This window comes from Anolis sagrei, chromosome 5 (genome assembly GCF_037176765.1).
Source record: "Anolis sagrei isolate rAnoSag1 chromosome 5, rAnoSag1.mat, whole genome shotgun sequence".
Taxonomy (NCBI): domain Eukaryota; kingdom Metazoa; phylum Chordata; class Lepidosauria; order Squamata; family Dactyloidae; genus Anolis; species Anolis sagrei.
The window spans coordinates 190,235,201-190,255,373 of NC_090025.1; the positions used below are offsets into that span (position 1 = coordinate 190,235,201).

At 41.5% G+C, this 20,173-nt stretch overlaps 1 protein-coding gene across 2 annotated transcripts in view; it reads right to left on the reverse strand.

Annotated features, from left to right (window-relative positions):
- The window catches only part of TWSG1 (twisted gastrulation BMP signaling modulator 1), a 44,607-nt gene that overhangs the window by 12,845 nt on the left and 11,589 nt on the right, over positions 1-20,173 (reverse strand). For both annotated transcript variants that reach the window (XM_060776431.2, XM_067469342.1), the window contains exon 3: positions 4,756-4,855. In XM_060776431.2, the coding sequence (XP_060632414.1) occupies positions 4,756-4,855 (100 nt within the window). The remainder of the gene's footprint in view (positions 1-4,755; positions 4,856-20,173) is intronic.

Sequence of the window (20,173 nt, forward strand, 5' to 3'; positions counted from 1 at the left end):
AATATACTGCTTATCTCAGCCAATCGGCGACTCAAGGCGGTTTTAAAGAGTTCCTGCAGAAGGAGAACACAATCCATGGACCATATGCTGGTAGGAGTCTTCTTTGTGAACCCATATGTCAAGAAGAACTTTTCACTACAGGATAATTAAGTAAAGATGGAAAGAATTGAGATTTTATCTCTTTAATTATGTATGTCCATGCAAGTGGATGTAGCCTGGAGTCCCCATCTACCTGCATGGACTGTAGCTTGTGTGGAACTACCGTTCTGATATCTAGCATCCTTCCTCAGGCTTTCCACCAAGTGCCAACTAGGTCTGAAGAAAGATAACCCCAGGATGGGCTCTTCTGACTGGGAGTCAAGTACCATAATTGCAATGCAGTAAAACAATCCTTTCTTTTGGTCAGAGAATACAGAAGGCCAACACCAAATAATTGTATCAGGCAGGTAGGAAACTAAAAACAGGTTGGTTCTGTACTAGGGAGTGGTCTTTGGACTTTATTTGCATATCAAAACAAGTAGGAGGAGCAATCCCAGGATATCCTCCTTCCCAGCAAGCTGGGAAAAACATATTAATACTATCTATCCCATATAATCATGAGGAGACCTGTTCTGTTGCGCGCTGGGCCTGTAGCAACTGTACACTACATTCACTTGCCTGTACTTTTATTAAGCCCAGTGGGAAGCCAGGGGGCCTCAAAGAGAGGTTCTCTGGGATTTTTCAGAAGTGGTGGTCTTTAGAGTCTTTGATGATGCAACAAAGTCTTTATTTTGGAACAAACAACAAATCTTCAATGATTCAAACAACAGTTCAAGGCTTTCTTAGTCCAGTCCTCAATGGACTGGTACCTGACTTTGATTAACTAAACTTTCTCTGTAGGAAAAACCCTTTTTAACCTCTCCCAGGCTGCTTTCTATCTGTGCCTCATCGGTGTGGGACCTACTACCGATTCCAAATGCGTCTGGGTATCGAGTAGACCTACCAGCCGAGGCTTGAAGATATTTCAGCTGGAGTTCAGTGGATCTGTAATGCTGTTCTCCCTTCGAGAATTCTTAGAAAATTCAGGGCTGTTCCCTCTGATGCTGTGAGGCTGAGAGCTCTCAGCCAGAGCTTTTGGGACCTTTCTCCTGGAATTTCTGCTTCTGTATCCCCAGATGTCATTTTTCCCCGGATGGTTACTTTTCCCTCGATGCTCTTGAGAAAGGAAGCTTTTCTACGGGACGAGCTGGTCTACATCCTATAGCTTAGCTACCTTGTGTGAGACTGACCAAAAAATGGCTCCTTTCCCTCCCAGAACCCTGCACAAGGGGCGGAACCAAAGCTTACTTATGATGGACAGGAAGCCTGCCCTATGACTGCAAAACAGATAACAGAAAGAAAATAAAGTTGGAGCTCCTGGTACAGCCGTACCAGCACAAGACCATCTCCCTAATGTTTATTCAACCAGTGTTGGCAGCAAGAAACACTAGAATGACAACAGAATCTTAGTTTGCCCCTTGGCAAAAACCAGAGAGAAAGGCAGGGAACTAATTTCAAATACCTGCGTTTATAAAATGGGTGCACCTCCAAATGGAAAAGAAATACATGCCATGTTAATGTATGCAAATATTATTTCATCATAGCTCAAGACTATGATTGAGTCAGCTTCAGCAATGAGTTCAGTCCTTTGCCAGAATTACAGCTGAACATCATAACATCTGAGGAAAGAATTAAACCCACATTACATGTTCACACAAGAAAAATGCCACTCAATTGTTCACACAGATAAATACAGAATTCATGTCCATATGCCTTGCTGCTCTATTTCATCTATCTCTTTGCTTGATTTTCCCATATTAATAAAGAAATTATTATGGATTGTTGTAAGTTTTTTCGGGCTATATGGCCATGTTCTAGAGGCATTCTCTCCTGACGTTTCGCCTACATCTATGGCAAGAATCCTCAGAGGTAGGGTCAGTTGAAACATTCATACCTAGCTCCAACAGACAAGAGTTCTTTGCCCCACCCTGGTCATTCCACAGATATATAAACCCATTTTCCTATTTCCAACAGACCTCACTACCTCTGAGGATTCTTGCCATAGATGTAGGCAAAACATCAGGAGAGAATGCCTCTAGAACATGGCCATATAGCCCAAAAAAACCTACAACAACCCAGTAAATCCGGCCATGAAAGCCTTCGACAATACAAGAAATTATTATTTCACCTGAACTTTACTTCCTGTAAGGACACTGAATGTGTGTGTATAATCTCTGTCTGTGGGCCTTGTGGTCCGATAAATTTCCTCCCTGCATTTGACTTAAAACACTAAACAAGTATCATAAATCTTTTATGGCAAGCCACTCACTATATAATCATTTAAATGGCTATTAAAAAGTTTGTTGTTGTGTGTCTTCAAGTTGTTTCTGACCTACGGCTACTGGGGATCCTATCCCTTCCTTGCAAGATTTCTTCAGAAGAGATCTGCTATTGCCATAAGTATTTAAATGTTTATAAAAACAGAGGAAGTAATTGTACTTTTTTGAGTATACACAACACGTCCCAGTACAGACAAAACATCTGTCTCTGTCCCGTTCAAGGGTTTTTTTTGTCCAGACTTGGCTTGTGAAGAAGAAAGATTTTAAGAATGAGCTGAGGTGCTGTGCAGTGTTTTAATTATTTTAGTGGTTTTTAATGTTTATGTGATTGTTAATTATTTGTTTTTAACAGCTTTGTTTAATTCTATATTAATTATTATATGCCATAGGAGTTAATTTGTAAATAGTATTGTTTTCAGTATTGCAAGCTGTCTAGCCAGTATTGCACCACCTGACATCCACCGGGAAGTAGCAGCCAATAGTGAAAGGACCAAGGCAGTGACATCTCCTGCTCATCCCTTGTTTGGGTATCAGCCAGCACATCAATGACTTAAATCAAGAAATAGTTTTCTAAAATCTACAGAGACACTCGCTGGAACACCCCAGCAAGCGAGAGTCCAAAAATGGCAGGCTCAAACCCAGAATCTCAATCAATGGCTGATACGAAATGAGAGACTCCCCCCTGGGCACACAGAAGACTGGGCGACTTGGAAGGTGCTGAACAGACTGTACTTGGGCACCACGAGATGCAGAGCCAATCTTAAGAAATGGGGCTACAAAGTGGAATACACGACATGCGAGTGCGGAGAAGAGCAAACCACTGACCACCTGCTGCAATGCTACCTGAGCCCTGCTACATACACAATGGAGGACCTTCTTATAGGAACACCAGAGGCACTCCAAGTGGCCAGATACTGGTCAAAGGACATTTAATCAACTACCAAGCTTGCAAACTTTGTGTTTTGTCTGGTTTGTTTTGTTAAAAATGTAATACAACTGTCTGGTTGCTCCTGACACGACAAATAAATAAATAAATAAATAAATAGGATTGCAAGCCAATTTGAGCCTCATATAAAAGAGGAAAGTGGGATAAGAACACCACAATAGTAATAATAGTGGGTTGCTGTGAGCTTTCCGGGCTATACGGCCATGATCCAGAAGCATTCTCTCCTGACATTTTTCTGTTGGAAACTAGGCAAATGGGGTTTATATATCTGTGGAGTGTCCGGTGTGGGAGAAAGAACTCTTGTCTGCTTGAGGTAAATGTGAATGTTGCAACTGGCCACCTTGATTGGCATTCAATGACCTTGCAGCTTAAAGCCTGGCTGCTTCCTGCCTGGGGGAATCATAGAATCAAAGAGTTGGAAGTGACCTCGTGGGCCATCCAGTCCAACCCCCTGCCAAAAAGCAGGAATATTGCATTCAAATCACCCCTGACAGATGGCCATCCAGCCTCTGTTTAAAAGCTTCCAAAGAAGGAGCCTCCGCCACACTCCGGGGCAGAGAGTTCCACTGCTGAACGGCTCTCACAGTCAGGAAGTTCTTCCTCATGTTCAGTTGGGCATCCTTTGTTGGGAGGTGTTAGCTGGCCCTGATTCTTTCCTTTTTGAGTGTTTCTGCTTTTTGAGTGTTTCTCTTTAATTACTGTCCTGATTTTAGTGTTTTTTAAATACTGGTAGCCAGATTTTGTTCATATTCATGGTTTCCTCCTTTCCGTTGAAATTGTCCACAGCATTGTGGATTTCAATGGCTTCTCTGTGTAGTCTGACATGGTGGTTGTGAGAGTGGTCCAGCATTTCTGTGTTCTCCAATAATATTCTGTGTCCAGGTTGGTTCATCAGGTGCCCTGCTATGGCTGACTTCTCAGGTTGAAGTAGTCTGGAGTGCCTTTCGTGTTCCTTGATTCGTGTTTGGATGGTGTGTTTGGTGGCATTTGCAACATTCACACCTGCCTCAAGCAGACAAGATACATAGACCTCACTTGCCTAGTTTCCAACAGACCTCACAACCTCTGAGGGTGCCTGCTATAGATGTGGGCAAAACACCAGAGAATGCTTCTGGAACATGGCCATACAGTCCGGAAAACTCACAGCAAACCATTAATTCCAGCCATGAAAGCCTTCGGCAACACAGTAATAATAGTTCTTGTCCTCTTTTGAGGGAGAGATTTTCTGAAATGGATTTAAAGCATGAAGGGTTGTTGCATATGTCACCCATCCACATGGGTTGTCAGCCGCGTGTTAATTTTGTGTCAATTTTACTCTGCCATCAAAGTTCAATATGAAATTGACTTGTACCTAACCTTCTACTGGTGGGGCTGATCTGGACCTTAAAAATCATTGCTATTTGATGCAGCTGTGGAAAGGTAGGCAATAAAGTAAACAAACAATGAACTTACCAACACAGTCACAGCACTCATCCCAAAGAGTGCCCAGGCAAAGCATGCATTCCTTACAGCATGAACAATTTCCTTCACCTGGTCGGCACTGACACAGCTCCTGGAAAACACACCATATCTCATTAGGTCTACATGCAAAATATCCCTATAAATTCGCTGTTCTTTCTAACATACTCTGACCAAAATCTATCTATAGATATAATAAAAGTGCATGTTTGTATGTATGCGGCGGGCGGAAGTGCGGCGGTGTATGTGGCAGCTTTCTGATTGGTTGCCACTGTGGTATTATTTGCATATGGTCTCTGATTGGCCAGCCTCAACATTCCAACATTATCAAGTGGTTGAGAGGGGAAAGGAAATTTCCATATGGTTTCTGATTGGCTAGCCTCAAGATTCTAACATTCTCAAGTGGATAACAGGGGAAATGAAAGGGCCTGAGGGATTTGCAGTGCCATCACTCACTTTCTGTGACCACTGTGTCACTCAACCAATGACTGATCAAGACCAAATTTGGCACACAGAGCCCCCATAACCCACTCTCCATCCTGGTGCAGTTTGGTGGAGGATGGACCACAGATGATGGGACCTTCACTAACTTCCCGAGACCACTACGAGCCATATAAATAACTGATAAAGACCAACCTTGATACATAATTCTCAAATAACCCGGGCAGCGCCGGGTCCCCAAGCTAGTCCTAAATAAAATATGTGTCTTGTACAGGAGATGCCCAATTGAAAATGTTTTTGTTAAGTTCCAGGGTCAGAGAAGCAGACGGCAAAAACAGAAGAATGGCCTGCCTCAGGGGAGCGTGCTTCCTCAAGCAACGTTTAACATTCACACAAATGATCAGCCACTGCCAGAAGGGAGGGAGAGTTTCATCTATGCTGACAATCGTGCCATCGCTGCTCAAGCAGGGAGCTTTGAAATGGTTAAACAGAAGCTATCCAAAGCTTTAGGTGCTCTTACTGCCTATTACAGGGAAAACCAGTTAATTCCTAATCCATCTAAAACACAGATGTGTGTGCTTTTAATATTAAGAACAGACAAGCACCTCGAGCTTTGAGGATTACCTGGGAAGGAATCCCACTGGAGCATTGTAACACACCCAAATACCTGGGAGTCAATCTGGACCGTGCTCTGACTTACAAGAAGCACTGCTTGAATATCAAGCAAAAAGTGGGTGCTAGAAACAATATTATACAAAAGCTGACTGGAACAACCTGGGGATCACAACCAGATACAGTGAAGACATCTGCCCTTGCACTTGGCGACTCTGCTGCTGAATATGCATGCCCAGTGTGGAATCCATCTTACCATGGTAAAACATGTCTTAATGAGACATTGTATTTTATTTTATTTATTTGACTTGTATACCGCTACTCCCAATTTGGCTCGGAGCGGTTTACAGCAGTAGATTAAAACAATACAATTAACTTTAAAATACAATAAAAATACAAAAGAACAGACATAGTCCCGAGTTATTTATGCATTATTTATGCATTATTTATTTATTTATTTATTTATTTATGGCATTTATATGCCGCCCTTCTCACTCCGAAGGGGACTCAGTAATATGTAAATACAATAAATACAACATCTTCCTGTTCCCTCTCTTCACTCTGGACTCAGAGCAGCAGTTGGTGCTGAGGGAGAGGCTCCCAACTGATGACACTGAAGACAAGATGGCACTGTCATTATCACAGGATGTCTACGCCCCACACCACTGGAGAAATTGTACTATTTAGCCTTTATGCACCACCTGACATCCATAGGAAGGTATCAGTCAGTAACGAAAGGACTAAGGCATGGACATCTCTGGCCCATCCTCTGTTTGGATATCGGCCAGCATGCCAACGACTTAAATCAAGAAACAGCTGATCTACAGAGATACTTGCAGGAACACCTGAGCAAGCAAGAGTCCAAAAGTGGCAGGTTAAAACCCGTAACCTCAATCCATGGCTGAGACTGGATGAGAAACTCCCTCCCGGACACATAGAAGATTGGATGACCTGGAAGGCGCTGAACAGACTGTGCTCTGGTACCACGAGATGCAGAGCCAATCTTAAGAAATGGGGCTTCAAAGTGGAGTCCACAACGTGCGAATGCGGAGGAGAGCAAACCACAGACCACTTACTACAATGCAGTCTGAGCCCCGCCACATGCACAATGGAGGATCTTCTCACAGTGACACCAGAGGCACTCTAAGTGGCCAGGTTCTGGTCAAAGAAAATCTAGTATAATACCAAGTTTCTAATCATCATCATCATCATCATCTTTATTTGTACCCAGCTACCATCTTCCCAAGGGACTCGGTGCAGCTTACATGAGGCCAAGCCCACAATACATCAATAAACAAAACATCAAATAAAACAACAAACATCAAATAAAACAAAACAATTTGTATGGTTAGACCACACCTGGAATATTGTGTCCAATTCTGGGCACCACAATTGAAGAGAGATATTGACAAGCTGGAATGTGTCCAGAGGAGGGCGACTAAAATGATCAAGGGTTTGGAGAACAAGCCCTATGAGGAGCGGCTTAAGGAGCTGGGCATATTCCTGAAGAAGAGAAGGCTGAGAGGAGATATGATAGACATGTATAAATATGTCAGAGGAAGCCACAGGGAGGAGGGAGCAAGCTTGTTTTCTGCTTCCCTGGAGACTAGGACGCGGAACAACGGCTTCAAACTACAAGAGAGGAGATTCCATCTGAACATGAGGAAGAACTTCCTGACTGTGAGAGCCGTTCAGCAGTGGAACTCTCTGCCCTGGAGTGTGGTGGAGGCTCCTTCTTTGGAAGCTTTTAAACAGAGGCTGGATGGCCATCTGTCAGGGGTGATTTGAATGCAATATTCCTGCTTCTTGGCAGAATGGGGTTGGACTGGATGGCCCATGAGGTCTCTTCCAACTCTTTGATTCTATGATTCTATGAAATCACATAAACAAAAATAAGCAATAAACAATCAACAGTGACATACAAGCATTTAAAAACCAATGGCCGGGCCAAATGTAATAGATTAAAAATTAAAATAACTTGTTTCTAACTTGTTTGTGTTCTTTTAAATACATCATAGTTGTACTCTCAATTCGCTTCAGACACAATAAATAAAAAAATAATTGCCAGTGTTTATGTCAGTGTCGTATTTCAAACAAAATGAAAATTTAATTGATTTTACACTTTAAAATTATACCTATTCTGACTTACAAATTCAATTTAACAGCAAACCTACAGAACCTATTCACAACTCAGCGACTGTGTCTCTCTCTGTGTGTGTGTGTATGTATACACACACACACACACACAGAAAAGACATGAATGATGAGGACAGTTTTCCTTGTAACTTCCTTGATAATGATAGCTTTTCAATCATTGGTGAGAACTCTTCACAAGAATCACACAATATTACAACACACTGGTACTTGTTATTACATGAAAAATGCATCTGATGGGATGTTCTTAAAAAAAGAGAATGAAACTTGATCAACTATCTTGGTTCCAATTATGCAGATTGAACATTACATATGCAGTTGAGTATGATGGAGTTGACTGAGAATGGTTTGAAAAAAATGGTGTTAGAATTGAAAAGCCTTCAGGGTTTGTTGGGAAACTTGTACTGCTTGTTATTGGACTAAGATTTAATAAAAGGAGACTATTATGAAACATGTTGGGAGACACTGATCGTATCAGAAATAAGGAAAGTAGAATGAGAGCTAGTATTTGTCAGAAGGATGGCAAATTAAATATGTGTCAATTTAAATGAAAATTACTACAAGTTAATTTATTGTTGGTATCCGACACCACTAAGGATTAATAAAATGTATGGAAAATATTACCATGCATGCTTTTGAAGTTTGGGATGAAATCAGAAGATAGCTTGTATTAAGTGTGGTTCTGCCCAATTATTTCTTCGAAATGGCATATATATTGCAAGTTGATTTTATTTTTATTTTAAAAATCCTATTGTATATTGTTGAAGGCTTGCATGGCCGGAATCAGTGTTGTAGTAGAGCCTATGAGTAACATTACAAACAGTAGTGTGGGTGCCAGAAGGGGGGAAAGGGATACTCGGGAGCAGGATTCTGATGATGAGCAGCAGAGAAAGAGGATCCGGGACATATTTACAGCGCCTACAGATGAGGAATCGTTTGAAGGATTCTCTGGGGATGATGGGTCAATGAGTGAAGGAGAAGAAGGAGACACCATGGATTGGACTAAGGTAAGAGAAGTGCAAGCTATTTGTGAGGAGCCAACAACTAGTGATACCTTTATGGGGTTCTCTGGGGGTGAAGACTGGCAATCAGGGGATCCAACTGAGTCTTGGGGGGACCTAAGTCTTGACAGATGGAGGACTTGGAGGGAAAAACGAGGGGGCTCATGTGAAGAGCTGGAAGCAGCTGCGAGGGATAATGATGGGGCGGTGGTCAGTTCATCTTCTGATGATGAGTTGTGAATAAAAGTGGGTTCAGGGGTGAGGGGTCCTTGCAGAAGGCAAGGTGTTGGTGTGCATTCGTGTTTTGGGTACTGTGTGACTTGCTGCTACCAGTTTCGTGTTCGGCGTTGGTTTGGGATCTGCAGTTTGAATCTCCTGATCGTCTGCATGTCACTGACCCGGATTGGCTTCTCGTGAGTGTGGACTTCTTCCTTCCTGGACCTGGACCGGCTTGGCTAAAGACGCTGCTTCTGAGGACTCTGGAGCTGCTCTGTTTTGGATTTCTCCTGCTTCGACCCTGGACTTCGGGTGACGCTTCTCTTCCTGCAGCTCCTCCTTTTGTTAACCAGTTGTGTACTGTGCCTTTTTGTTTTACCTCAGAACGCTTTGTTTGACTCGTTTCTTTTATCCAACTAATCTGGATTATATTACTGTTAACCGTTTTGAACCAGGACTGGTTGTTTCTTGAGTTTTGACCAGTGGGATTGCATTTAAGTGTCTCTGCGTCCTTTTTCCTTTGTTTTAATAAACTCTGTATTGAAGTCACTTTTGAGTCTGGCCCTTTAAGGTGTCTGTGATTCTAACACACTGGGCTGCTGTAAGTTTTTCAGGCTGTATGGCCATGTTCCAGAAGCATTCTCTCCTTCGTTTCGCTTGCATCTATGGCAGGCAGCTGGTCAATTGCAACACTCACACCTGCCTCAAATAGACAAAGAGTTCTTTCTCCCACCCTGGACATTCCACAGATATATAAACCCCACTTGTCCTAGTTTCCAATAGACCTCAGAATCTCTGAGGATGTCTGCCACAGATGCAGGTGAAATGTCAGGAGAGAATGCTTCTGGAACATGACCATACAGCCTGGAAACTTCACAGCAACCCAATCCTATTAGGACTTTCCCACTCAGATACACCTTAAATACATCTACGATGTTTAATTGGCTGGTAATAATCATATAATTGGAAATATATATATCTAATTTCATATAAAATATGGAAAATCTAGCAAAAAGCAGAATTACTGAAAATCTGTAAGATATACAGAAGAATGGAATTCAACAAAATCCCTTAATTTGATTTGCTGCTCCACTACACACCCGGGAATGTAAGAGAATGATATTTAACTAGTTTGGATTTGTGGGAATTTAAACAAGAGTCCAAATTACTGCTAATTTTGCTTTCGATAATTTTATATGCCAAGGATATTTCATTTAATGCTTTTACGTGTTTTATTTTGAATTACATTTATTTAGGAAACTTCAACAACTAGTAAATTTCAAAATAAAAATAGATACCAATAAAATTATTTTAACTGATGCATCAGTAGGTTAAATGTTTTTGAATATTTACATAAAACTGCAATTTAAGATTGTCGAACTCTGATGAAATCATTATTCTAACTCTCTTCAATGTAAACGTGCTTATATATTCTTCCAGTAACAATAGAATAAAATAATAACTGTAGTAATAATAATAATAATAATAATAATAGAGTGAAATAATGTAAATGTAATAAGACAAATTATAGAGTAAAATAATAAACGTAATAATAATAATATAGCAAAATAATAAATGTAATAATAGAGTGAAATAATGGAAATGTAATAATAATAGAGTAAAATAATAAAAATAATAAGAGAGTAAAGTAATAGTTATAAAACAATAATAACAACAATAACAATAATAATAATAACAACAGAGTAAAATAATAAATAACTTTGACTTGAGTATAAACTCGGGGGGGGGGGGGGCTTTTTCAACCTAAAAAATGGCTGAAAAACTCAGCTTATACTCGAGTATATACTGTAATCTTCTTTTGTGCTTTCTCTCCTCCACATACTTACTTTCATGTTTCTAATGCAGAATGTTTTATCTATAATAAAAGTTTTTATTACTTTTATTGCTTTGAACTTGAAATTATTTATTGTTGTATTTGTTATGCTGTTGTTTTACTGACGTGTTGGGCTTCGGCCTCATGTAAGCAGCACCGAGCCCTTCGGTAGATGTTAGCGGGGTATAAATAAAGGTTGATTATTATTATTATTATTATTATTATTATTATTATTATGAGAAGAGCAGTATACAAATATAGTAAGTAAATAAATAAATACAGAGAGCCAAACCATCAATTTAAATAAATTAAGTTACACACAAATAAAATTTCTTTCGCTGGATTTTCTACTTGTAATACAGACAGAACATCCACCCGTTACAATTCAACGTGCCAAGAATGTTATGAAAGGCAAAGCTTTCAGGAAAGAAATGACTAACGGGGTTGAAGAAGAGTCATCCAGGAAAACACTACAAAACAAACATGTCTTAAGACAACAAACTGTTAATCCCATTTACATCCGTTACAGAGCTGATAAAATAAATATTTATGTGGACCACCCTTTTGCGTTCTGTAGAAATCAGCACAACTCGTGCACTCTTTTCTTCGACTACTGTATGCAAACATACACATTTGCACTGCAATGCATCTTGATTAATCTCTTTCTCTGTTTCTGCTTCTTCCCTCTATGCCCCAACTTCAAGGCTTGGTTACCTTTATCCACAGCAATCACCACCTTCAATCTACAAAAAGGTAGTAACAACTGGCTCACTGACAAAAGTAACTAGTGGCGGGATACGTGATCTTCCCTGGATTTTAGTCCAAATCTTAAGAATGACATCCAAGGTCCTGAATTATGTTCCTAAAATAGAGTCGGTGGATACTCTGAATTCTGCTTCCGTTAGAGTTCAGGTTAAACTCTAGAGCAGGCCTGTGCAAACTTGGGCCCTCCTTCCAGGTGTTTTGGACTTCAACTCCCACAATTACTAGCAGCCTGTAGGCTGCTAGAAATTGTGGGAGTTGAAGTCCAAAGCACCTGGAAGGAGGGCCCAAGTTTGCACAGGCCTGCACTCTAAGCAGTAGGCCCCAAGCCCCTTCCTTAAACCCACAAGCATGTGGACGATTTCAACAGAAAGGAGGAAACCATGAAAATAAACAACATCTGGCTACCAGTATTTTAAAAAAACTCTAAAATCAGGACAGTAAATAAAGAAAACAGGGGAATTCCAGACATGAAACTATCAGGGCCAGCTAACACTTCCAAACAAAGGATTCCCCCATGCAGGAATCAGCCAGGATTAGGACAGTGAATAAAGAACAACACTCTGAAAACAGGAGAATTCCAGACATGAAACAATCAGGGCCAGCTGACACCTCCCAACAAAAGACTCCCCCAGGCAGGAATCAGTCAGGGCTTGAAGGCTTTGCAAAGCTAATCAAGGTGATTAATTGCAACATTCACACTAGCCTCAAATGTATTAGAGTTCTTTCTCCCACTCTGGACCTTCCACAGATGTATAAACTCCACTTGCTTAGTTTCTAATATACCTCACAACCTCTGAGGATGCCTTCCATAGTTGTGGGCGAAATGTCAGGAGAGAATGCTTCAGGAACATGGCCATACAGCCCCGGAAAACTCACAGAAACCCATTTAAAGACAGCTGTCTTGATACCTATCGTCTCTCCTCCAAGCTAAACATATACAGCTCCTGAAGCCAGTCTTCATATGACTCAAAACATACGACTCTGTTTCCAGACCTTTTGCCATCTACGTTTACCTCTTCTGAACATATTCCAGCTTGTGTTGTTGTAGGTTTTTTCGGGCTATATGGTCATGTTCTAGAGGCATTCTCTCCTGACGTTTCGCCTGCATCTATGGCAAGCATCCTCAAAGGTAGTGAGGTCTGTTGGAAATAGGAAGATGGGTTTATATATCTGTGGAATGACCAGGATGGGGCATAGAACTCTTGTCTGTTGGAGCTAGGTGTGAATGTTTCAACTGACCACCTTGATTAGCATTTGATAGCCATGCAGTGCCTGGGGCAATCTTTTGTTGAGAGGTGATTAGATGTGCCTGATTGTTTTCCCTCTGTTGTTTTGCTGTTGTACTTTTAGAGTTTTTTAATACTGGTATTCCAGCTTGTTGACAATCTTCTTATGCTGTGGTGCCTAATATTCCTGGTGAGCGCTGACCACACCAGAATAGAGCGGTGCTATTACTTCCTTCAATCTACACTCCTGTTTATGTGGCCCAGGACTGCACCGGCTTTCTTGGCTGCCACATCACACTGTTGACTCATGTTGAGCTTGTGGTTTACTAAAACCGCTGAGTGCCTTTCACATACCAGGTGCCATCCATTTTATTTTTGTGCTTCTCATTTTTCCTGCCCAGATCGACATGTATTCACACTGAATTAGATAATGGATGACACTCAGCCTATTAAAATCAATGGGAAAGTTAAGCACGAGTAATGGGATTTTCTCTCTCGCTTAGATTAAATGTCCACAAGCAAATTCTTTTCCTTTATTATTTCTGTCGATCTTTTCATAATTGTTCCCTTAATTCTAACTTTTCATATAATCCTCAAATACCTTCCAAATTGTTCTTTCCATACCTTTCCCATTTTTGTCATAACCAAAAAGTAAGTTCATCCATATCTTTGATTTCTAGTATTTTTTCTAACCATTGTATCTTTGTGGGTATGTTTTCTTATTTCCAGTTTTCAGCGAAAATTATTCTGTTGAGAGATATATATAAATAATTTTTCTGTGTTATCATCTTTGAAAAAGTCCGGTTCAAACATGCCTAGTAGGTACATCTCTGGTTGCATTGAATAATTAGTATTTAGAATTTTCTTACATTCGATATGGATCATTTTCCAATATTCCATGGTTTTTTCACAGGACCAAAAAGAAAAATGGTCACAGGACCACCACATATGGTAAAAAGATCCTTCCTGTGTCTTGCACTTCCAACATTTTTTGCCCATATTTTTATACATTGCCCCTAGGTTTTTTGGTGTTATATACCATCGGTGAAGCATTTTTAGCCAGTTTTCTTAGAGATCTGTGGCATAAGTATATTTTAAGCGTTTGTTCCAAATTAATTCCCATTTTGTTTCTGATTCTTTGTGACCTCATGGACCAATCCATGCCAGAGCTCCCTGTCGGCCGTCACCACCCCCAGCTCCTTCAAGGTCAAGCCAGTCACTTCAAGAATGCCATCCATCCATCCATCCTGCCCTTGGTCGGCCCCTCTTCCTTTTTCCTTCCATTTTCCCCAGCATCATTGTCTTCTCAAAGCTGTCCTTTCTTCTCATGATGTGGCCGATTACTTCATCTTTGCCTCTAATCTCCTTCCCTCCAATGAGCAGTCAGGCTTCATTTCCTGAAATATGGACTGGTTGGATCTTCTCGCAGTCCAAGGCACTCTCAGGACTTTCCTCCAGCACCACAATTCCCTTCCCTATGGTCCAGCTCTCACATCCGTAGGTGACTATAGGGAATACTTACTTGCTTACTTACTTTGGCGATCCCTCGTTGGCCGAGTAGGATAGTCTTCCAGGATCAGTATTCTTGTGGGTCCGTGGGTGACTGTGGAGTCCTATTCTTGATCTGCATCTTCTCCCACAGTGAGGGCATTGGTTTCCAGGTGGGAGGCGGTCTCGGTTGGGGTTGGTTTAACACGCCTTCCTCTTGGCACGTTTCTCTCTTTCACCCTCCATTCGTGCCTTTTTAAATTCTGCAGCACTGCTGGTCACAGCTGACCTCCAGCTGGAGTGCTCAAGGGCCAGGGCTTCCTAGTTCTCAGTGTCTATGCCAGAGTTTTTAAGGTTGGCTTTGAGCCCATCTTTAAATCTCTTTTCCTGTCCACCAACATTCCGCTTTCCATTTTTGAGTTCGGTATAAAGCAACTGCTTTGGGAGACGGTGGTCGGGCATCCGGACAACGTGGCTGGTCCAGCGAAGTTGATGGCGGAGGACCACCGCTTCAATGCTGGTGGTCTTTGCTTCTTCCAGCACACTGACATTTGTCCGCCTGTCATCCCAAGGTATTTGCAGGATTTTCCGGAGGCAGCGCTGATGGAATTGTTCCAGGAGTTGTTGTGACGTCTGTAGACTGTCCACGTTTCACAGGTGTATAGCAGGGTTGGGAGGACAGTAGCTTTACAAACAAGCATCTTGGTATCCCTACGGATGTCCCGGTCCTCAAACACTCTCTGCTTCATTCAGAAAAATGCTGCGCTCGCAGAGCTCAGGCAGTGTTGTATTTCGGTGTTGATGTTGACTTTGGTGGAGGGTGGCTGCCAAGGTAGCAGAAACATTTTCTAGTGTTACACCATTAAGCTATATCTCTGGCACTGGAAAGGGACTGGCTGGTGACTGCTGGAACAGCACTTTGGTTTTTTCGATTTTCAATGACAGGCTGAGCTTCCCGTATCTGCGAAGGTGTTTAGACTGGCTTGTAGATCTTCTTCTAAATGTGCACAGACCATGTTGTCATCAGCATACTGGAGTTCTATAACAGATGTTGTTGTAACCTTGATTACTATAGGGAATACCATTGTTTTAACTATGCGGATCTTCGTTGCCAGTGTGATGTCTCTACTCTTCATTATTTTATCGAGATTGTTGTAGACGTCTGAAATCCTTCAGTTCAACTGGCCATTGTATCCTCCCAACACAATTTCAACTTCCAAACTCCTACAAGAAACTGGAAAGGGCAATTAGAAGCCTCGATGATGCTTGTTGGAAGTTCTATCTCTCCTCTCCAAACGGAATTGGGTGAAGCAGTAAATTGGTACCTCGGATCAGATATAGGTTTTTCAGGAAATAAAACTAAAGTTTATTCCAGCCAACATGAAAAGTGAATAGGGCAGACTCTACTCCAAAACAGATGCTTTCTGTCATAAATTTAGAACGCTATATATATATTCTAGTCAACATGGAACGTCTCTGAACTATTTTTAGAATCTCTTTCCAAACATTAGTAAAAAGACAAACATATTGCAGCCATGACGTTTCTGAACCTTAATCCTCGGTGCCACAAAGCAGGCCTTGATGGAGGACTCGTGAAGAATTCATAGATTAGCAAAATAGTCTTAAAAATAAATGAAAAGCATGAAGACAGAAGTACAGCGGACTTTCTCAGAATGCTTTGCCTTTTTTTTCTAAATCATAGAATCATAGAATCCTAGAGTTGGAAGAGACCTTGAGGGCCATCCAGTCCAACCCCATTCTACCAAGAAGCAGGAAAATTGAAAGCACTCCTGACAAATGGCCATCCAGCCTCTGATTAAAAGTCTCCAAAGAAGGATCCTCCACGACACTCTGGGGCAGGGAGTTCCACTGCTGAACAGCTCTCACAGTCATGAAGTTCTTCGTAACGTTATATATATTTACAATATTTCTATTTTGCCCATCTTACCCCGCAGGGAACTCAGGGCGGATTACAATGTACACATATATGGCAAACATTCAATGCCAAAGATACACAGCAGATATAGACAGACAGTCAGAGGCTATTTAACTTTTCTGGCCGCCAGGGGAGCTGTTGCTTTCATTGTCCATCTGCAACACTGATGAAGTATTTCCGCATTCTCCGCATGCTTTGCTGGAGTCTTTTTTATGGCCTCGTAAATTAGTTAAGTTAGCCTCCCCACACATAGGTGGTACCTAATTTTCCTACTTGACAAATGCAACTGTCTTTTGGGTTGCAAAGGTCGACAACAAGCTACACAATTGGTCGGAAGCTCACTCGTGTTGTGACACATCTTGACTCTGAGTCTGAAGCTGAGCTCTGTAGGCCTTCCAAGCCAGAATTCCTACAGGATGATGAGGAGGCTGATGGGTTACAGATTTCTGTACAGCCCCACCATCAGACAGGGCTGACGGTGGGGCTGCTGAAGGAGAAACAGCAAGTCAGTTCCCAGGGGAAAGGAATGTTAGTGAGACTGATAACAAGAGTGAAATCCCACTCGGCCAGGTGGAGACGTCTTTGCCTTCCCACAGTGATCCAATCCAGCTGGACCAAGATAAGAGGGGTTTCAGAGCCTTGAAAATAATGAATTAATGAGCAGAAAAGATGATCTGCAATTAAGGCTCCGGAGAAGCACTTGCTTGGCTAGCAAGCGAGAAGCCAAGGGTGCCAAAGGTCAACGCAATGTGTTCATGTCTGCAAAGGGTATTTAGCCTTGTAGCTGACAAGCAGGGGCTGTCAGTCCAACATAGCTCTTCCCATGCAAACTTCTGTGGATTAACTTTGGCTTTTAGCAGCACGCTTCTAACTTCCTGAGTGGGATTTGGGTCTTGTTTTCAACTGTTTTCCATGGACTCTTGTTTGACCATTGCTAAAGGATTATGCTTCATGTTTTTGCCTTTGGATCTTGGGAACTTTGTCTTTACATTTAAGCCTTTGTCCTGCCTATGGAATTTATGCATTTCTTATACTTTGTTTTGATTTGCCTTTTTCTCAATAAATTACAAAACCTACAGCTTTGGTGTGGTAGTGTCTGGAGCAAGGTGAAAGCTACCCTGAGTTGCAACACTCTGACCCTGGCTGTCTTCGAACGCATGACCTTTAGGTCAGAACTGATCTTAATGCAGCTGACACTAAGCCAGCTGCGCCACGGTCCCGGTGTAACGTTCATGTGGAATCTCCTTTCCTGTCATTTGAAGCCACTGTTACCTTGCGTCCTAGTCTCCAGGGCAGCAGAAAACAAGCTTGCTCCCTCCTCCCTGTGACTTCCCCTCACATCTTGATACGTGGCCATCATATCTCCTCTCAGCTTTCTCTTCTGAAGGCTAAATGTGCCCAGCTCTTTAAGCCGCTCCTCATAGGGCTTGTTCTCCAGACCCTTGATCATTTTAGTTGCCCTCCTCTGGACACATTCCAGCTTGTCAACATCTCCCTTCAACTGTGGTGCCCAGAATTGGACACAATATTCCAGGTGTGGTCTGACCAAGGCAGAATAGAGCATGGGTAGCACGACTTCCCTGGATCTAGACACTATATTCATACCTAGTATTTTTTTACGTCTCTCCATTCAGGTGCTTCATTGCAAATGCAGGTTTTCATCAACTACAATTTGAAAAACCTGTTAGTAAGAGCACTTTATTTTCTATGATTCTGCATCAACATAGTATAATATAAGGCATGTGTGCGAGTATTCAAGCCACCCATCAGCTTATGACACCCTCATGAATTTTTCATAGGGTTTTCCAGGGCAAGGAATGCTCGGAGTGGTTTTGCCAGTTCCTTCTCTGAAATCTCACTATAGAATCTGGTATTCATTGGCAATCCCTTATCCAAGTACAAATCAGGGCTAATCCTGCTTGGCTTCTAAGATCAGTTGAGTTCTGATGCCTCCAGAACAAATTTATTTTCTGATAGAGTTCAGTTCCCTTCTCTCCTTCCCATGATTTGCAAAAGGACACACTGATGCCAAAAGTTTCCAGATTATTCAGTTTTGGCTCCTTTTCAGTACATTATTTCCTTGATAGTCATCTCCCCCTGTTACCCCTGCATCCTTTCCTTGGACTGCATTGCTCCGTTACTCAAGATACAAAATTCTTTAAACAAATACAAGTTATAGCCAAACTCTCAAGCCTACACCTTGCTGGCTCTCAAGACACAATGTAAGATGCTGCAATAATTAATTGGGTCAATATTAGCTGTTGCCGTGTGACTTCAAGTCATTTTGTCGGGAAGTAGCAGCCAGTAATGAAAGGACCAAGGCTTTGACATCTCCGGTCCACCCTTTGTTCGGATATCAGCCAGCACGCCCATGGCTTAAATCAAGAAATAGCTTCCTAAGATCTACAGAGATACTCGCAGGAACACCTCAGCAAGCAAGAGTCCAAAAGTGGCAGGCTAAAACCCAGCACCTCAATCAGTTGCTGAGACCGGATAAGAAACTCCTCCTGGGCACAACTTGGAAGGCACTGAAGAGACTGTGCTCTGGAAGCACCAGATGCAGAGGCAATTTTAAGAAATGGGGCTACAAAGAGGAGTCTACAACATGCGAGTGTAGAGAAGAACAAACCACAGACCACCTACTACAACGCAGACTGAGCCCTGCCACATGCACAATGGAGGACCTTCTCACAGTGACACCAGAGGCACTCCAAGTGGCTAGCTTCTGGTCAAAAGAAATTTAGCATAATGCCAAGTTTTTAACTATATTCACAATTTGTTTCTGACAAGATAAAAAAACTCCAATTTATGATGATCCTAAACCCGAACCAATCATGGGGTTTTCTTTGCAAGATCTGTTCAAAGGGAGGTTGCCTTTACCTCCCTCTGAGGCACAGAGAAGTTCACTTGCTTGGTCACCCAGTGCATTTCCATGGCCAGGCTCAAACCACTCTGCTACACCAGCTCTCAACAGTGGCTATGGTGTATAATTTTACATTATAAACAATCAGCGCATGATCATTATGTAGTAATAGCAGTTTTGCAAAAGCCTTTATTAGGGAAAACAATTACATCATAACCTAAATGAGGTCAGAAATATTATTATTCTATTTATTTGTATCCTGCTTTTCCACAAAAAGCTGGGATTCCAAGTGGCTCACAGTTTAAAAGAACAACAAAAGTAAAAACATAAAAAGTAAGCATTAAAATAGAATTATGCTATTTGCAGTATTAAAACAATTTTAAAAGATAAGAAAGCTATTAAAATTATTTAGATAATACAGTACAAAACAGTTTCTGTTTTGAAAGCCTGCAAAATAAAAATGCTTTAGTGATCGAAGGACAACTGGGGTTGGAACTAGTTGGATTTACACAGCCATATAATGCAATTTCAAATATAGCAGTGTAGCTCCAACCTCTACAAGCCTCCTATACTAGGTATTTGTTATGTATACACTTGTTTTATTTTTATTTTTTATTAATTTCTTCATACAGATAACACAACAATACAATACGAACCTCAGCCATCTAAAAGATAATATCAAAAACTGTTTACAATTTTTATGGCTAGGATACAGGTTCCAATTGTGCTTCCCTTTGTCGTATATCTCGATTATTTACCCCTTTAAACCCCACACCTCACCCACCTACCACCCACCCCTATCTGGGTTTACTTAAGTCAGATTTAATTGTCTTCCAGACAGTTATGTATATACTTGTGATTACTTACTATATTGTA